General features: G+C 38.0%; 1 protein-coding gene across 1 annotated transcript in view; it reads right to left on the reverse strand.

The window, feature by feature from the left end:
- The window catches only part of LOC136851922 (uncharacterized), a 489,330-nt gene that overhangs the window by 99,363 nt on the left and 374,616 nt on the right, over positions 1–15,351 (reverse strand). The window contains exon 11 of the mRNA XM_067126612.1: positions 12,213–12,349. Within this exon, the coding sequence (XP_066982713.1) occupies positions 12,213–12,349 (137 nt within the window). The remainder of the gene's footprint in view (positions 1–12,212; positions 12,350–15,351) is intronic.

Consider the following 15,351-nt stretch of genomic DNA (forward strand, 5'->3'; position numbering starts at 1 on the left):
TCATCGTGCCAGAGAGTCTAGTACCACAAGTTCTAGACATTGTACATTGTAAATTTGGTTATCCTCATTTAGGTGTGGACAAGACGTATGAAAACGTCAGGTCAAAGTTCCTTTGGAAAAATGTTTTCCGCAGTAGAAGCCTTTGTGAAGAAGTGCGCTATTTGCAATGCGAATAAGCCAGCGACGACAGTGTCGTGTCGTTTGGGTTCATATCCCGTACCACATAGGCCGTTTCAGAGAGTGCATATGGATATTCTGGGTAACTTCTCAGAGTCCGCTTATGGTTATAGACGTTTATTAGTAGTTGTTGACGAGTTAACTCGTTTTGTCGAGATTTTCCCACTGAAGTACAAATCAGCTGAGGAAGTTGCTATAGCGTTCTTTAAGGGGATAATTTGTAGATATGGTGTTCCTGAATGTCTGATCACAGACAATGGTAGGGAGTTTATTAATAAGACTTTAGACGGTCTTGCTAATTTTACTGGGAATAAAGAAAGTATCTATAATCCAGTATAGACCTGAAGCAAAATTGGGAAATAGATTTATTGTTGTGAATGAAAACACAGGTGTGTCTCGTTTGACACATATTTCTAAGATTAAAAAGACGGGTTAATGGGTATTAGCATGGATGCATTCCTGGGTTGTATTGTTGTTTTGGTAATGGGTAGTTACGGGTAATTTTTTCCTTTCGGGTGTTAATGGGTTGTAAATGGGCATGACTTGTAGTTTGTTGTAATTCAGGAGGACGTTACTCCGTAGAGTTTTACGAATCTTTAATAGTTCGGGTTCATTGTGATTTCTGATGTAAGCTGCAGTACTTAGTGTAAATTGTGTGCAGAATGCCGTAGAGTTTTGTAGATATATGAATTTGAGTTTTTGTTTTTTTTATATGGATCGCAACTGCGGTTAGGGATTTCATCGTTCGCACTTGGCGATAGTAATGGGTTACTTTTAGTTAATGGTTTTCTTTCATATGATTTTGGGAATTGAGACATGGGCTAATTTCATACGAGATTCGACCCGTGTGTTATTGTGTTATTATGTTATTATGTTATGATGTGTTTTGACGAAATATCTTTGAATATAGAGTTACAGAATCAGGGTTTGTTGTTTAGGATTTTACTTTGGGGAGGTATTTAGTATGTCGGACCGAACAAGTCTGATTTTTTTTTTTTTTCAGGTTGGGAGATCGTATTCGAGTATTTGGATTTTTCAGTTCTCTTTAAAAATTAAGGGTGCTGTACCATGAGTAATGGTAGTTGTTAGGATCATAGGAGCGATTGCCATTAAGTCAATTGCTATTGTGTTGAGAATTAGTCAGGTATTGCGAAATATTCGCTAACCGGAGTAGAACCTTGATGTCTTTTACGAGATATGATACCTTTCAGATGTTTAGGATTGCCTTTCGTTATTCAGTGTATGGATAGGATTCTTGAGTACTTTTTTCTGTTGGATAGAATTTTTATGAATAGTTCCTTAGAGTTAGTGTACTTGATAGTGAGTTGACTGTGGAAATTCCGGGTACCAACTTGGAATTGTTTCACATTGAGAACATATGACTTTTGCATTAGTAGTTTTGTTTGGTTCAGTAATAATATGGTATAGGGAATAGACGAGTTACTTTTTGATATGACTGTCGATATGACCGACTCACGGAAAATACCACTCCCTCGAAATGGAGAGGTTGGAATAGCTTCACCGTCCTCAACATATGAGAAAGCTGTCAACGTTACTTCTGCACTGTGGTGGGACGATCCAGAACTTTGGAGAGATGTCGGGCAAGATGTCTTCATGTTGCCGTACTTTCGAGGAGACGTTGGGTTGGCGCAAAAAGGATTTGCGAGCGCCACTTTCAACATGGGCTTGTGCAGTTGTGAGCCATTCATCTTCGTCGGATCGCTGGGAGACGCGGGAATACTTTCAGCTTGGACTGGTGCAGTCGCAGGCCTTTCGTCATGAGGGCAGTACCAGGAGTGAAATCGTCTAGATTAATGCGTTTCTTGAATGAACTGGTTGTGCTATAATATGTGTGTTATAAGATATATATGAGTTTGCACCTAGACATTTTGAGGTGGGGTCCACCTCAGGTGCGTGGACCGAGCAATCTGTAAAGGCTCGCGAAGGTGACCTTTGAAAAGTTGGGTCAGCTATTCGCAGGGTCCATTTTCACTACACGCAGCAGATAGGAAACTGCTGAAACATTCGCATACCACAAGGGTCGAAGAAACCACCTTGGTGACAAGACACGGCCTGGAAAATGCGTTTTCAGCAAAGAACGTTCTAGAAGCTGAACCAGTTACAAAATCCAGTTTTTGAAGGATGCTTCTTAACAATGTATGGTGTGTACGTGTACTTCGTGACGCCTTGAAATACAGAGGCGTGTCTTGCCGAACTTTGACCTCGAATGATGTCATACAAAAGTACGTTCGTTCGTGCGTTACATAATGAATATAATGGGAGGAACCGTTGTTCGAATTGGACTTGTGAGATCCGATTCTTGTGTCTGAAGATGTGAGTGATTTTTCACATGGAGACTGTCCCAGAGGACTTGTGGAGTGAGTAAGAATTCATATACGTTTTTAGACTTTGTTTTTTTTCAGAACTGTGAACACACGGTACCTCCTGTGTCAGTGAAATGTGTTTTCTGCAATTTTTACATTTTATGATTTTTAATGTGACGTTTCTTTTTTTCACAGGTATTTCTGTTCCACTCCATTCCTATTACTTTTTCCTTTCTCCCTCCTACGAGGATGAGAGTGGTACATTTGACATTTGAGATGACCTGTTTTAATTGATTGACGTGTTCATGTTTTGACAGATGAGTTATTTTCTGTAATTGGGGTTTATAATTTTGGAGCACTATTTCCTTAGAAGATTTTCTGATAGTTATGTGAAACATTGGATTTCATTCTTCGTAATTTTTAAGAAGTTATTTTTCGTTGATTTTGTCAATAAAGGGTTTTAGTTTTGTACTTAGTATCTCATTCCAGTAGCCCTTAGATTTTAGTTAGGGAAAGATATAACTTACGATGCCGGCTCACGTTACTGCTATCACACAATGTCTCGGGATAAGCGAGATCAAACCTCTGTTCATAAAACAGAGACTTAAATCAAGTATAGGCTCAGAAATGGCCGTTACATATATATATATATATATATATATATATATATATATATATATATATATATATATATATATATATATATATATATATATATTGTTAAGTGGGAAAGCACTTCCTAAGCAAAGTCAACCCTCCAAACTGCCTTGCAATGCAAATAAATTAACTTTCTTACAGATACCTAACTGTGGAAGGGTGTGAGAAACTCAGTCCCTACGTAAATTTCTCTCCATGTTCCCCTTTTTGGTCCATCTGTTTATCTTTCCTAAGGACCTGGTGACTGCTTGAATGACCTCTTTTCAGATAAAAGGCGAATGGAGATGAAGCCTGCCGAAAATCCGCCAGAAAGGTTGAGTCCCTCATAAAAACTGGCAAACATGGGTTGCCAGAAGTCACCAGGATTTGGAAGATCCCAGCATAGAAAACAAGGTGACTGAACTACCTTCTTGCAATCCTAGTGACCTCTGGAAGGAGCAAGAAAATAATCCCCCTAGGCCATATAAGGCAAGGGACAGCGCATCTCGGCCTCAGAAACCTGCCAGTAACAGACCGACACACATCCCCGTGCATGCTACTCAATGAGTTGACCCCTCCATGTTGTCACCTTTCGACCACCCATTCACATTACCTATTCATTCCCATTAAGCTCATCCCTCTAGGCCTGGTGATATTCGACGAGGCCCCTCCATCGCTCCGTTATAAGGTAACGTCCTGATTCGAGGTTCTTTCAATAGTCATGTATCTTTAATCTTCCACTGCACTCTTATTTTCTTTTCTGAAGTGCGAGTTATCACAAAGACCTGACTCACTTAGCTCAGTGTGAATTTTAATGCAAGTATATCGTAACAGAATCGAGTTATCTTGGCACCCTCTGTGCAACCCTCGATTCAACTGAAATCGTTATAATTATTCTTGTGTAACCGCTGGCATTATCTAAATTGCAGATGGTATATTGCCAGCTGTGGAAACATCTACTTGTCTTGTGCTTCTTGCAGTGAAAAGACCACTGCAATCAATTGTTCAGTATCCCTTTCAAGAGGATTAATCATAGACCCTTCAATATTTGAACCAGTGATAGCATAACTAACCACGTGGCAGCCCCCTGTTGTATCTGCCTCTCATTCCCCAGTCTTCTGATTGACGTGTTTTATATTAAATATATTCCATTTAAAGTAAACCTAAGTGTTTATCTGCAATAGTTCCTTGTTGAAGTACGGCCTTCAGCCCAACTGTTTTTCTATTTAGTTTCCTGCCTGACCTAACAATTACAGTCAGAATCTCAAGGTGTATTAGTAAGGCCCCCGTTCACGAGCTAGACCCCAGATTGGACCCCTGAACAAGGAATACAGTAAGTAGGCCAGGTAAAAACCTAAAAGTGGCGACCGATGCCTAGAATCATAGATTCCAGACAGTAGCTTTCACTAAAGTTGAATAAGAGATTAGAAACGAATCTGGTCATGTAAATCCTAAAATAAGCACAAGCAAGCAAGGTCCCACAGTGTAAGTACGATGTTATTATTTTTAGCTTATCATAGGTGCGAATAAAACTGTGGCTGTGTACATTGTTAGGACACAATGGGCCCCATGCATGCTAACAAGATTTTTCATAGTGAAGAGAGATCGTATCTTCCAAAACACAAGAATTGTGACTAAAGCATAGAAGTCTGCATGTCTTAACCACTAGGATTAGCTAAGCAGGGAAGTGCGATTGTAAGTGATAAAGAAAGGAAATAGTGCGCTTCGCTTCGCTTGAGTACATATCTCTCTCTCTCGCTCGTCGTAGCCAAAGCACTAGGCTTTTGTAAAAATCCTGTTTAAAATTTTAAATAAGTTTTTTGTTGCGTCCAAGAAAAAATCATTTCATTTGCGGACACACGAGCCATTGCGAATCCCGAACTCATTGCCTTTCACCCCCATTTTAACTATAAGTAATCGAGCGAATTTCTATGCATCATAAATCCCGAGCGCCAAGCTAGGAAAACCCGTTCAATAGCGCTCGAAAAAGAACAAAATTACTAGACCACTGTAACTCGAATGGACCCAACTCTACGAAGAATTAAAATAATTCAGCACAACGTCAAATCCTGGAAAACAAAGAAATTTGAATTATACAATATATATAGAGAAGAAGACCTGACATAATATTAATCAATGAACATGGTATGAAACGAAATGAAACTCTGAAAATGTTTGGATTTAATACATATACGCAAAACTTTGCTGATGAACCCTTTGCAGGAATTGCAATAGCAATCAAGAGTAATATTAGACATAAGATAATAGACGATTTCCAAGACGACTTTTTAGCAGTCAAATTCAAACTAACAAAGGACCAATAGTGATCGCCACAGCTTATAAGCCGCCAAGAAGACATTATTTCCCACTTCCGGATGTCATGAAGTTAATGAACAGGAGAGAACCAACCTACCTCATTGCCGATCTAAATGCCAGACACCAAATATTTGGATATAGGCAATCTAATTACACAGGACAAGAAATAGCCAGATTAATAAATAAAAAGTATATCATACACTTAGGACCTGATTTCGATACCTTTGTAGCAAATAACAGAAAAGGAAAGCCAGATATAATATTGGGAAATAATAAAATTCACCTCAATATTGCCATTACAAGAGGACCAGCAGCCTCCTCCGATCATATACCAATGGTAATTACACTGTCAACCAATCCAATAATGATTCCATCCTTAGAAATACCAAATATAAAAAGAGCAAGTTGGGAAAGCTTCAAAAATGAAATAGAAGAAAAAAATAAGTAGACAACTAACAATAAATTCAAATGAAATAGAAATAACAAAAGAAATAGTAGATGGCAGCTTGAAGAATGGTACAAAAATATAGAGGAAGCAATAAAAATCATATACCCATAACTAAATACACCACACTTCCACATCCTATTAGTAGTGATAAGTTGAAATTGATACAATGGCACTACAACAACATCAAAACACAGTACTTATAACAGGGTGGAACAACATATTAATGAGAAGATATGTGTCATTACAAGAACAGTTAGTACAAGAAAACTCAAGGTTATATCATCAAAATTGGGAAGACCTAATAAAAAACACAGAAATACAGTACAATAACCCAAAACAATTTTGGAACTCCGTTGCAAGACTGATGGGAAAGCAAAACTAATACTTCGCCATACATAAAGCATGGGAATGAGAAAATATATGATGACAAAGAGAAGGAAGTACTGCACAAGGCTTACTGGCAGGAAATATTCCAGATAACGCAGGAGGATAACCAAAATTTCGACAACCAACATGAGACAATAGTCAATGAATTCATTGAACAACATAGAAACAGAGCAAATCCGCATCATGCAGCTGATATTAGCAGACTCAATGAAGACTGCCCATTAACAAGGAAAATAGAGTTATGGGAAATCAAAATAATAATTAAAAATTTTAAACACAAAGCACCAGGAAAGAGTGGAATTAACAAGGTCATAATTCAAAATTTACCAGACATTGCACTCGAAAAATTAAGAGAAATATACAACTGGGCCCTCTCAATGGGATATTTTCCAATTATATTCAAGAATGCAATAATGATTTTGATACCCAAACCAGGAAAAGATACTAGTCAGGTAGAGAATTATAGACCAATATCATTACTAGAAGTACCGGGCAAAATATTTGAAAAAATAATTAACAACAGATTAGTGTTGTTCCTAGAAGGTAATCAGCTACACAATAATAATCAATATGGATTTAGAAAAGGAAGAGGGACCCAGATTGCAATAGCAACAATATATGAGAGTATTGCACTATCACAAAGAAGAAGGTACCCATGTAACCTAGTATGTAGAGATATAACAAAGGCATTTGACAAAGTATGGATACAAGGACTTCAATACAAAATATTACATCTCAACCTTCCAGACATTTTTGAGAAAATACTATGCAACTTCATCAAAGATCGAACAGCAGCAATCAAGTCACAAAATTACATAGGGAATCCATTCCCGTTACAAAGTGGAGTCCCACAAGGATCTGTACTCAGTCCAACACTATTCATATTATATACATCAGATATGACTTCACCACCAGAGTACTGTACTGATGTCTGCTTTGCAGATGATATAACTCAAATAATTATACACCCAGAAAAACGCACTCGAAGAAGGGATCCAACTTTGAAAAGACAAGTAGCACAAAAAACAATGAACCAAATTGAAAGAATAAATCAGTTTGAAAAGTAGTGGAAGATAAAGACAAATAAATCTAAATTCCAACTAGTATCAGTGTCTGCTTACAAACCTGCACAAATAATGTTAGACCAACAACCGATGAATTTTAGTAAAAGCACAAGAATACTAGGAATGCAATTCGGACAAAGAGGAATATCAAGACACGTGAGAGAAAGGCTAAGAATAGCAAGGACACAAAATATAAAGCTAAAACGATTTAGGAATATGAACACAAATATCAAAATCCATTTCTACAAAAGCCTAATCAGACCAATAATGGAATATCCACCAATACCCACGTGTTTAGCATCGACTTCCAATATAAGTGCATTACAAAAATTCCAAAATAAGATACTAAGGTCCGCAGTGAGAAACAATCAAGAAGATGACGGTCTGAATATAGAACAAATACACAAAAAATACAAAGTAGAACCAATTAATCAAAGATTATACAGACTGGCAACCAACATATGGAGCAAACTAGATCAGTACAACAGTGAATTAACAGAAGAATCCGTAGCAGAAGAGAGAAACCACCCAAACAACACAGACCACAGATGGTGGAGAAGAGTATCTTCATATCTTCATCGTGATGAACCTCAACCATTATATTATTAAGAAAAGCCTTGTGAAAAAGTAATATTTAGAATTTACTATGTAGGTATCATGCAAAATCATTATGATAATTAACATCAAGGTTAAAATGAGGAAATTGGAACTAATTTTTTAATTTTATTTTATGTTTAAATATGATTATACTAATAAGAAATAAAATTCAAAATATGCAATATGTACAATTTACCATGTTGTTATAATGTAAAATTATTATTGTATTATGTTAATATTAGAAAAATTGTACCCTTACCTAAATAAAATTGTGGATAAACCACACTTGACATTACTCTTACTAATATTTCACTTTCTAAACTATTCCCTACCATGGTTAGCTAGCTAACTGCCCTCACCCTTCTTTCACCCATCTTACCTATCAGCTAAAAAAAAAAAAAAAAAAAAAATAGCGCTCGTGTTTTTCAAAACTTTTTGCGCGAGATTTCGCTCACAACGAACGGCACGTGTTTCACCCAGCTGTCCCCCACCCTCTTCAAATTCCGAGCGAGCATGGCCATTGTGTTAATAAGAAAAATACTCAACCCTTGCATGCTAGTTGTAAGCATTTTGTACTCGTCATATCAGGAAGGATTTATTTACTTCGTCTCGGCGCTGAAATTTATAACAGCATCATATTATTAGCATTTGGTAACTTTCGTACTGCAGTCAGCTCAGTTATTTTGCCAAGTAAGGACGTGTGTTACCGAAATTTGTTTCACAGCATATGCTTATCTGCTCCAACCACATGTGTTTCTCAGCATAATAAATACGTTCAATTACGAACGCCCACGTTCTATGGACCCGCTATGTTAATTCCTTTGAGAATTTTCCCTTTTTGTCCAAGAACACGCCAGAGCCGTTCACTTGCAAACCTTATTTACGTTCTCAGAACGTCTTAAATTCGTTCATTAGAGTTCTAGGACACACCAGAGTCGTTCACTTACGAACCTTTACGTTTCAGAGCATGCCTGAGTCATTCACTTACGAACCTTTACGTCCTGAGAACACCTTACAGTTGTTCATTTACTCCCTAGAACACGTTAGAGTTGTTCCCTTACGAACCTTCACCAACTAAATAATTATCTTACCTTATTTTATACTCATTAAATGCCGCTTAATATAACTTTTTAGAAAGGAAAATTATTACTGGTGTTCGCAGCATATTAATTTTGCAAACTAGAGTAAAAATCATGAGTGATTTCTTCTGTTTGTAATTGACTCGCAGAGATATTCCATTTTTGAGTTCTAAGAATCCCTTAAATTCGTTCAATTACGAACGGCCACGTTCTACGGACACGCTAAATTCGTCCAACAAAAGAATCGTACGTTCAAGAACCCGCTAGAATTGTTCACTTTACGAACCTTCACGTTCTAAGGACTCCCCAAATTCGTGCCTTTGAGAAACTTACGTTCTGCACACGACCTAGATTTGTTCATCTAAGAACCCTCATGTCCTTCAAGCTACTAGCTCTTTTCAGTTAAAAGCCGTTCTTCGAACAATCTGTAAATTACGTTCCACTAAGAACCCACTACGCTCTTCAAGCTACTAGTTAAATAATTTAAGAGCACGTTCTTCTAACAATTTATTAATTACGTTCACCTAAGAATCCATTACGCTCTTCAAGCTACTAGGTATCTTCATTTAAGAGCCATTCTTCAAACAATCTATAAATTATGTTCACCTAAGAACCCATTACTCTCTTCAAGCTACTAGATAGTGCATCCAAGAGCTTGTTCTCCGAACAACTCAGATAAAGACTGTCCTTCGAACCTGCGAATTAGGCTCAGTTGGGATAATATAGCCTGCTCCCTGTAATAGGAAAACTTCCTTCGATGCCTCGGCAATATGGCTTCTTACTCCGATAAAATCACAGCCCTAGTCACTGCTGGGAAAACCATGGGGCTCAAGGGCCAAGAACTGCTAGATTGGGTCGACGGAAAGGAGAAAGAAAAAGAAGCCAAGGAAGTGTGAGAAAGGAAGGAAAGAAAAGCCAAGGAAGCACGAGAAAGGAAAGAAAGAGAAGGCAAGGAAGTGTGAGAAAGGAAAGAAAGAGAAGCCAAGGAAGCATGAGAAAGGCAAGAAAGAAAGGCCAAGGGAGAGCGAGAAAGGCAAGAAAGACTAGCCAAGGATGAGCGAGACAGGCAAGACAGGCTGGCTGAGGAGGAAAAAGATTGTGCCCATGAACTCGCCATGGCCGCACAAGGGGTCCACAGCCCTGTGACCACGCCTCCACCATCTACTATCACTGCCACCAGCTCCATGATGACAAAATGGAATGACCCAGAGCCCGAGGCCTGGCTCGACCAAGTGGAAGAGGTCCTCAGGAATTTCAAGCCCCAGCCTGCAGAAATCTCTATGCTCCTGTCAAAACATCTGGAGGGAAAGGGCCAAACCACATTCCGCTCCATCATGTTAGCAGACCGTGGAAATTTTGCGAAGATCTGGAAGGCCATAAGTAAGGCCTACGAGCTCACCCCCGAAAGATGGAGACAATGTTGGAGAGGACATCCGAAGGAGGTGGGTCAAACATGGGCCGACTGGGCATACCATAAGTCTCGAGCTCTCAAGCGGTGGCTAGAATCCCGTAATGCTACCTCTGTGGAGGAAATAATAGAAACTTTCCAGATCGAGGACTTCCTACAGCCCCTCCAGCCCTCGCTACTTACCTCTGCGATAAGAACCCTCCGATGCTAGATGAGTGCTGCCATTCGGCCAACCACTGGGACACTCACCATCCTACAGCCAGTTCCTGGGGCCATAAGATTTGGCCCTCTTCCCCTACCTCCGGTCAGCCTCTGCCCAAGAATGGGCATCCTCACAAGAAACCTGTATATGGCTATTGTAAAAAACCCAGGCACTCCATGGAACAGTGCTGCTCGAAGCTGAGAATCAGCCAGAAACTCCTGCTAAGTCCCCCAATAAGATCATGCCAAACTGAGCCACGTCTGACTCTGGAATGAACAACAAAGGGCCTGCCCCTTCCAATGGGCCAGTGCCATGCCGAGATTACAGCAAAAATTACTGCACCACTTGTCAGGTTCAAGGACACTACTCTATGGGCAAAGTGCCCTAGTAAAACAAAACCAACCGCCATTGCTTTGGCAGTGACAAATCCAAAAACCTTAGGCCCTCCAGCCAAAGGCCCTATATCTGTGGCACCTCCCAGAGCTAGCTACTCTGCCTACCAGGTCACAGCACTCAATGACACTGGCGCACAAATCTCCCTCATAAGACGTAAACTTATTACAATGGAGGGTATCATTCGAATGAAGATGATTCGTCCCACCGTCAAGCTATGGGTCACAAGACCTCAAAGATAAAAAATCTGCACTCTTGCAGTAGCTGCTTACTTTCCTGGAGGCGGTGGATCTCTTCCATACTTAGTTTTGTAGTTTCTCTGAGTCTGCGTATCTTATTTTGTCAATAAACCATGACACACCAATTTTTAGGGGTTCATTTAACAGTACCTCTTTCATCAATAGGGTACCTGAAGTACACAAATGCAATGTGATTGAAAACTTTGATAACCACTGAGCACACAGAACAAATCTGATTAAGATATCTCATCGATGGCTTTTGTAATATATCTTTTTAAGTTGTAAAGAGATTTTATGGACACCCTGTATGACCACTAGTTACTGAAGGCTAGAGCTTTTGTCATAAAATAGATTTGAGGATTCCCAGAAATGTCTCCTTATCAATAGTTTAATGATTTCAGCTTGGAGCTACATTGCTAAAGGAGTTGGAAGCACTAAAGTTCACTTGAGTACCGAAGTCATTTTGTTAGTGATCAATGACTGTTCAGGTCAGGGGTTTATTTTCCTGCGACTTTACATTTTCATTGTATAAATAAAGGTCTTAATTTCTGAGTGTATAAGGCACTCCAGATTCTTCTGTACATTATTTACCATTTTCATTAACCGGCAAAGGCAAAGATTCAATAAAATAGAAGAAGACAATGCAATATATAATGAGATGAACAAAAGAGAAGCTATTTACATTCAGTAGACTTTCATACATATTACTGTTAATTAGTTGAAAATCAGAATCCTTTGGGAATATATTACTGTTTCCTACCATGAACGCACGACATTTTAAGAAATAGCATGCTACATTGAAAATCATATAAATTTGGAATTATAAAAGCAAATCACATCGGGTAATTCCAATTAGAGGTGAAGATGAAGCATAAGTATTGGAAAATAACAAATGTTATGTATATATGCACATGTATCTGTGAGAAGGACAGTTTTACTCACCAGCAGGGATAATCTTGTACATGCAAGGTTCACTCTGCATACCGATGGTGTTATTGGCCCAACACTGCAAGGTGCCATAATCCATTTCATCTCTTGGTGTATAACTGATTCTTGACTCCATTTCAACTACAATAAACCTGGGAGATAAAAAGTATGTTTTCATATACAAATATATATATATATATATATATATATATATATATATATATATATATATATATATATATATATATATATATATTATTAACTATTTCACACGCTTACACAGAAGGCTCTTTAGAACCTGGTCTGAAGTGGCCCCTCACTCTCCAGTCCCTGCCACACAGTACGCCACTCACTGAGCCCCTGTAGTGCACTACTTTTGTCTACTTCATCTACTGTACGTACCACGTTCTCCTAGGAATTTCTCACTTTTTTCCCTGCAAACACTTTCAACAAACAGAGTCATTTCACCAATCTGTCAGTTATCATATTACATGATTAACTCATCTCAAAACACTAGGCAATCTTTCATGTACTCGTATGTTAACCTTTTTAACAACACTATTTATATATGCACGTTTCACGCTGATTTCAGTTAATCTTGCTATAAATGCGTTCGATACAATTCATATCAAAGTATTTTTTTCAACATTTTCCTTACATAAAGGATCTTTGTGTTATAGTCCTTTCATATATCCAAGCACTGGCTTCGGTTGACAGCGCTCTTTTCTTCTAGTCTTGTATTTACCCAATTACTTCTATTGCACCGCCTATTCACTGACTCAAGATCTTTTCATCCTGCCATCAACCGCTACATTTACTCCCAAATAAAAAAAAATCGGGTCTACCACTGATCTTTTATATCTATGGTTGATTTATTCTATCATTATTTTTAATGAATTCAATGGTTATGAATCACCTTTTATATCGGATCTAATAAACAGTTGTGGAAGATTAACAAATTGCTACCCCATATTTCTCTCTCTCTCTCTCTCTCTCTCTCTCTCTCTCTCTCTCTCTCTCTCTCTCTCTCTCTCTCTACGAAAAATGTTGGCGTTATCAAAACAAGGTTTTTAAATGATCAATCACGTTACCTCTTGAACTGAAATTCGTCGAGAATGGCGCAAATGACCTACCTAATACATCACCTCCAAATGAAGACAAATATCACCTAACGCACATCCAGTACTGCTTTGATCTCCTTTATTGCAGAATACGACCATCATTTATTTATATTGGAAATTGTCAGCCTCTGAAGGCTGCAATGAACAATTCTAATGAACATTAGTTTTTAAAGTTATAAATGAGTTGTTTTGACACATGCTATGTGATTTATGATAGCATGTAAAAACAACTGTTCCCTTCTTTTTATTCAGGTCTAGAAAGACATGTATCTTAAGCTTTCATTTTGTTATAGGTAAAACAAATAATATTATTTTGATGCATACATTTGTTATTGTTCACTAGGTAGATATTGTTTATTTTTTTATTTTCCTTGCAACTTATTCTAATTCCTGAAATCTAATTGTTACTGGGCCATTCCCACCCCTCCTGCAAAGAAACCTAAGGACGCGTCACACGGCTCTCGCTGTAAAATCCTTCCGGTGTAAGTACCTGCAATACTCCGGATTTGAAAACCTCCAAAAGTTGAGAGCCCCATCTGTGGATCAACAATTTCTTTGCTTTCACCATTCATTGGACGACTTCTCTGGTTTCCTTTGGCATGGTTACCTTACATTTGCTCACGTTCAGTTCCGACTTGCTCCCTTCATACACACTTTCACGCTTCTCTATTTTCCTTTTACGTTCCTCATCACACCATTCTGAAGATATCAACTAGGCACGAAGACATCATACTCACCGGCAGACTGGTCAGCCACATCATTCTTTGGGAAACCCAGCAGGATAGCTTGGCAGGGCTGCCTCTCTAAGTCATTTCAGTGTTTAGACAACTTAGGTCTTTGAAGAGAATATCCAAGTAATATAACAGGTTGGGAACGTTCATAACTGATACAGTGATATGGAAACCTTAATATAGTAACGCATCAACTTAATGGACTTCAGTTTAACGGACTTTTTTACTTGTCTTCTAATTTGTTACTATTATTTTTTGTTATGCTGCCATTTTAGACGTGGTGTGTTTTTAGATAAATTTCATACATTGAATGTTAAGTGTAAAGTGCATGTTAGTTTAGGTTAGTACCAATATGAAATTGCTGTTAATTATTTTCAGACATCTAGAAATTATGCAAGTGCGGACTAAACCATAAGGGCTTTGTTACTTAACGGCCTTTGTTACTTATCCGAAGCCAGACCCCCAAAAGCATCTGTTAAGCTGAGGTGCTTCTGCAGTATGTCCTAATCTGATAAGTCTCGAAAGACATTATTCCTGTAACATAAAAGTCTTGAAACCTTATCAGCACATTCTATTTAAGTAGGCCTTGTAAGAGATCATCCCAGTTTTACAAAAGTTTAAAAACTTCATATGACCTATATTGATCACCGTACGAGATTATTTTAGTGATATAAAAGTTTGGAAACATAACAGTATGTTCACTTTTTATAGTAATTATAAAAGATTAATCCAGTGATTTAAAAGTCTGGAATCCTGTGCAGCATGTATCACTTTGACAGGTCTAGCAAGAGATGACCTCAGCGGCATAAAGGATTCGAAACCTGAATAGCATGTTCTGTTTTGATAGGTCTTGTAAAAAGATTTTCCAAGTGGTAAAGCATTTTAGAAAATTTAATAGTATTTCTATTTTGATGGGCTTGTCGGGTGATTATGACAGGATCGTAAAGTACTGAAAATTATGTAAGTAAAGAACATATTAATATGTCTGTGTATAGAAACTTGATTTTGTTGACCGTAGTTGATAAGAAAGAAACGTAACAAAAGATTTGTACTACAGTTTTATAAGTTGGGCTTTTAGGAATATAAACTTAGGTGTTTTTTAAAGATGCTCCACATCATCTTATTTTCTATCAAAGTAGATTCAAAAACACACATATTTTGTGAAAATTCCTTGAGCCTCGAAAAACATATAACCAATGTGCCTACATACTTTCCTTGTGAAAACTCTGCCTGCAAAGTGCAATCGTTCATTAATTCTTGAGGTTTAATGAAAACTGTAATGAGAGTTAAAAACATTATTCT

The sequence above is a fragment of the Macrobrachium rosenbergii genome, chromosome 1 (assembly GCF_040412425.1).
Source record: "Macrobrachium rosenbergii isolate ZJJX-2024 chromosome 1, ASM4041242v1, whole genome shotgun sequence".
NCBI classification, from domain to species: domain Eukaryota; kingdom Metazoa; phylum Arthropoda; class Malacostraca; order Decapoda; family Palaemonidae; genus Macrobrachium; species Macrobrachium rosenbergii.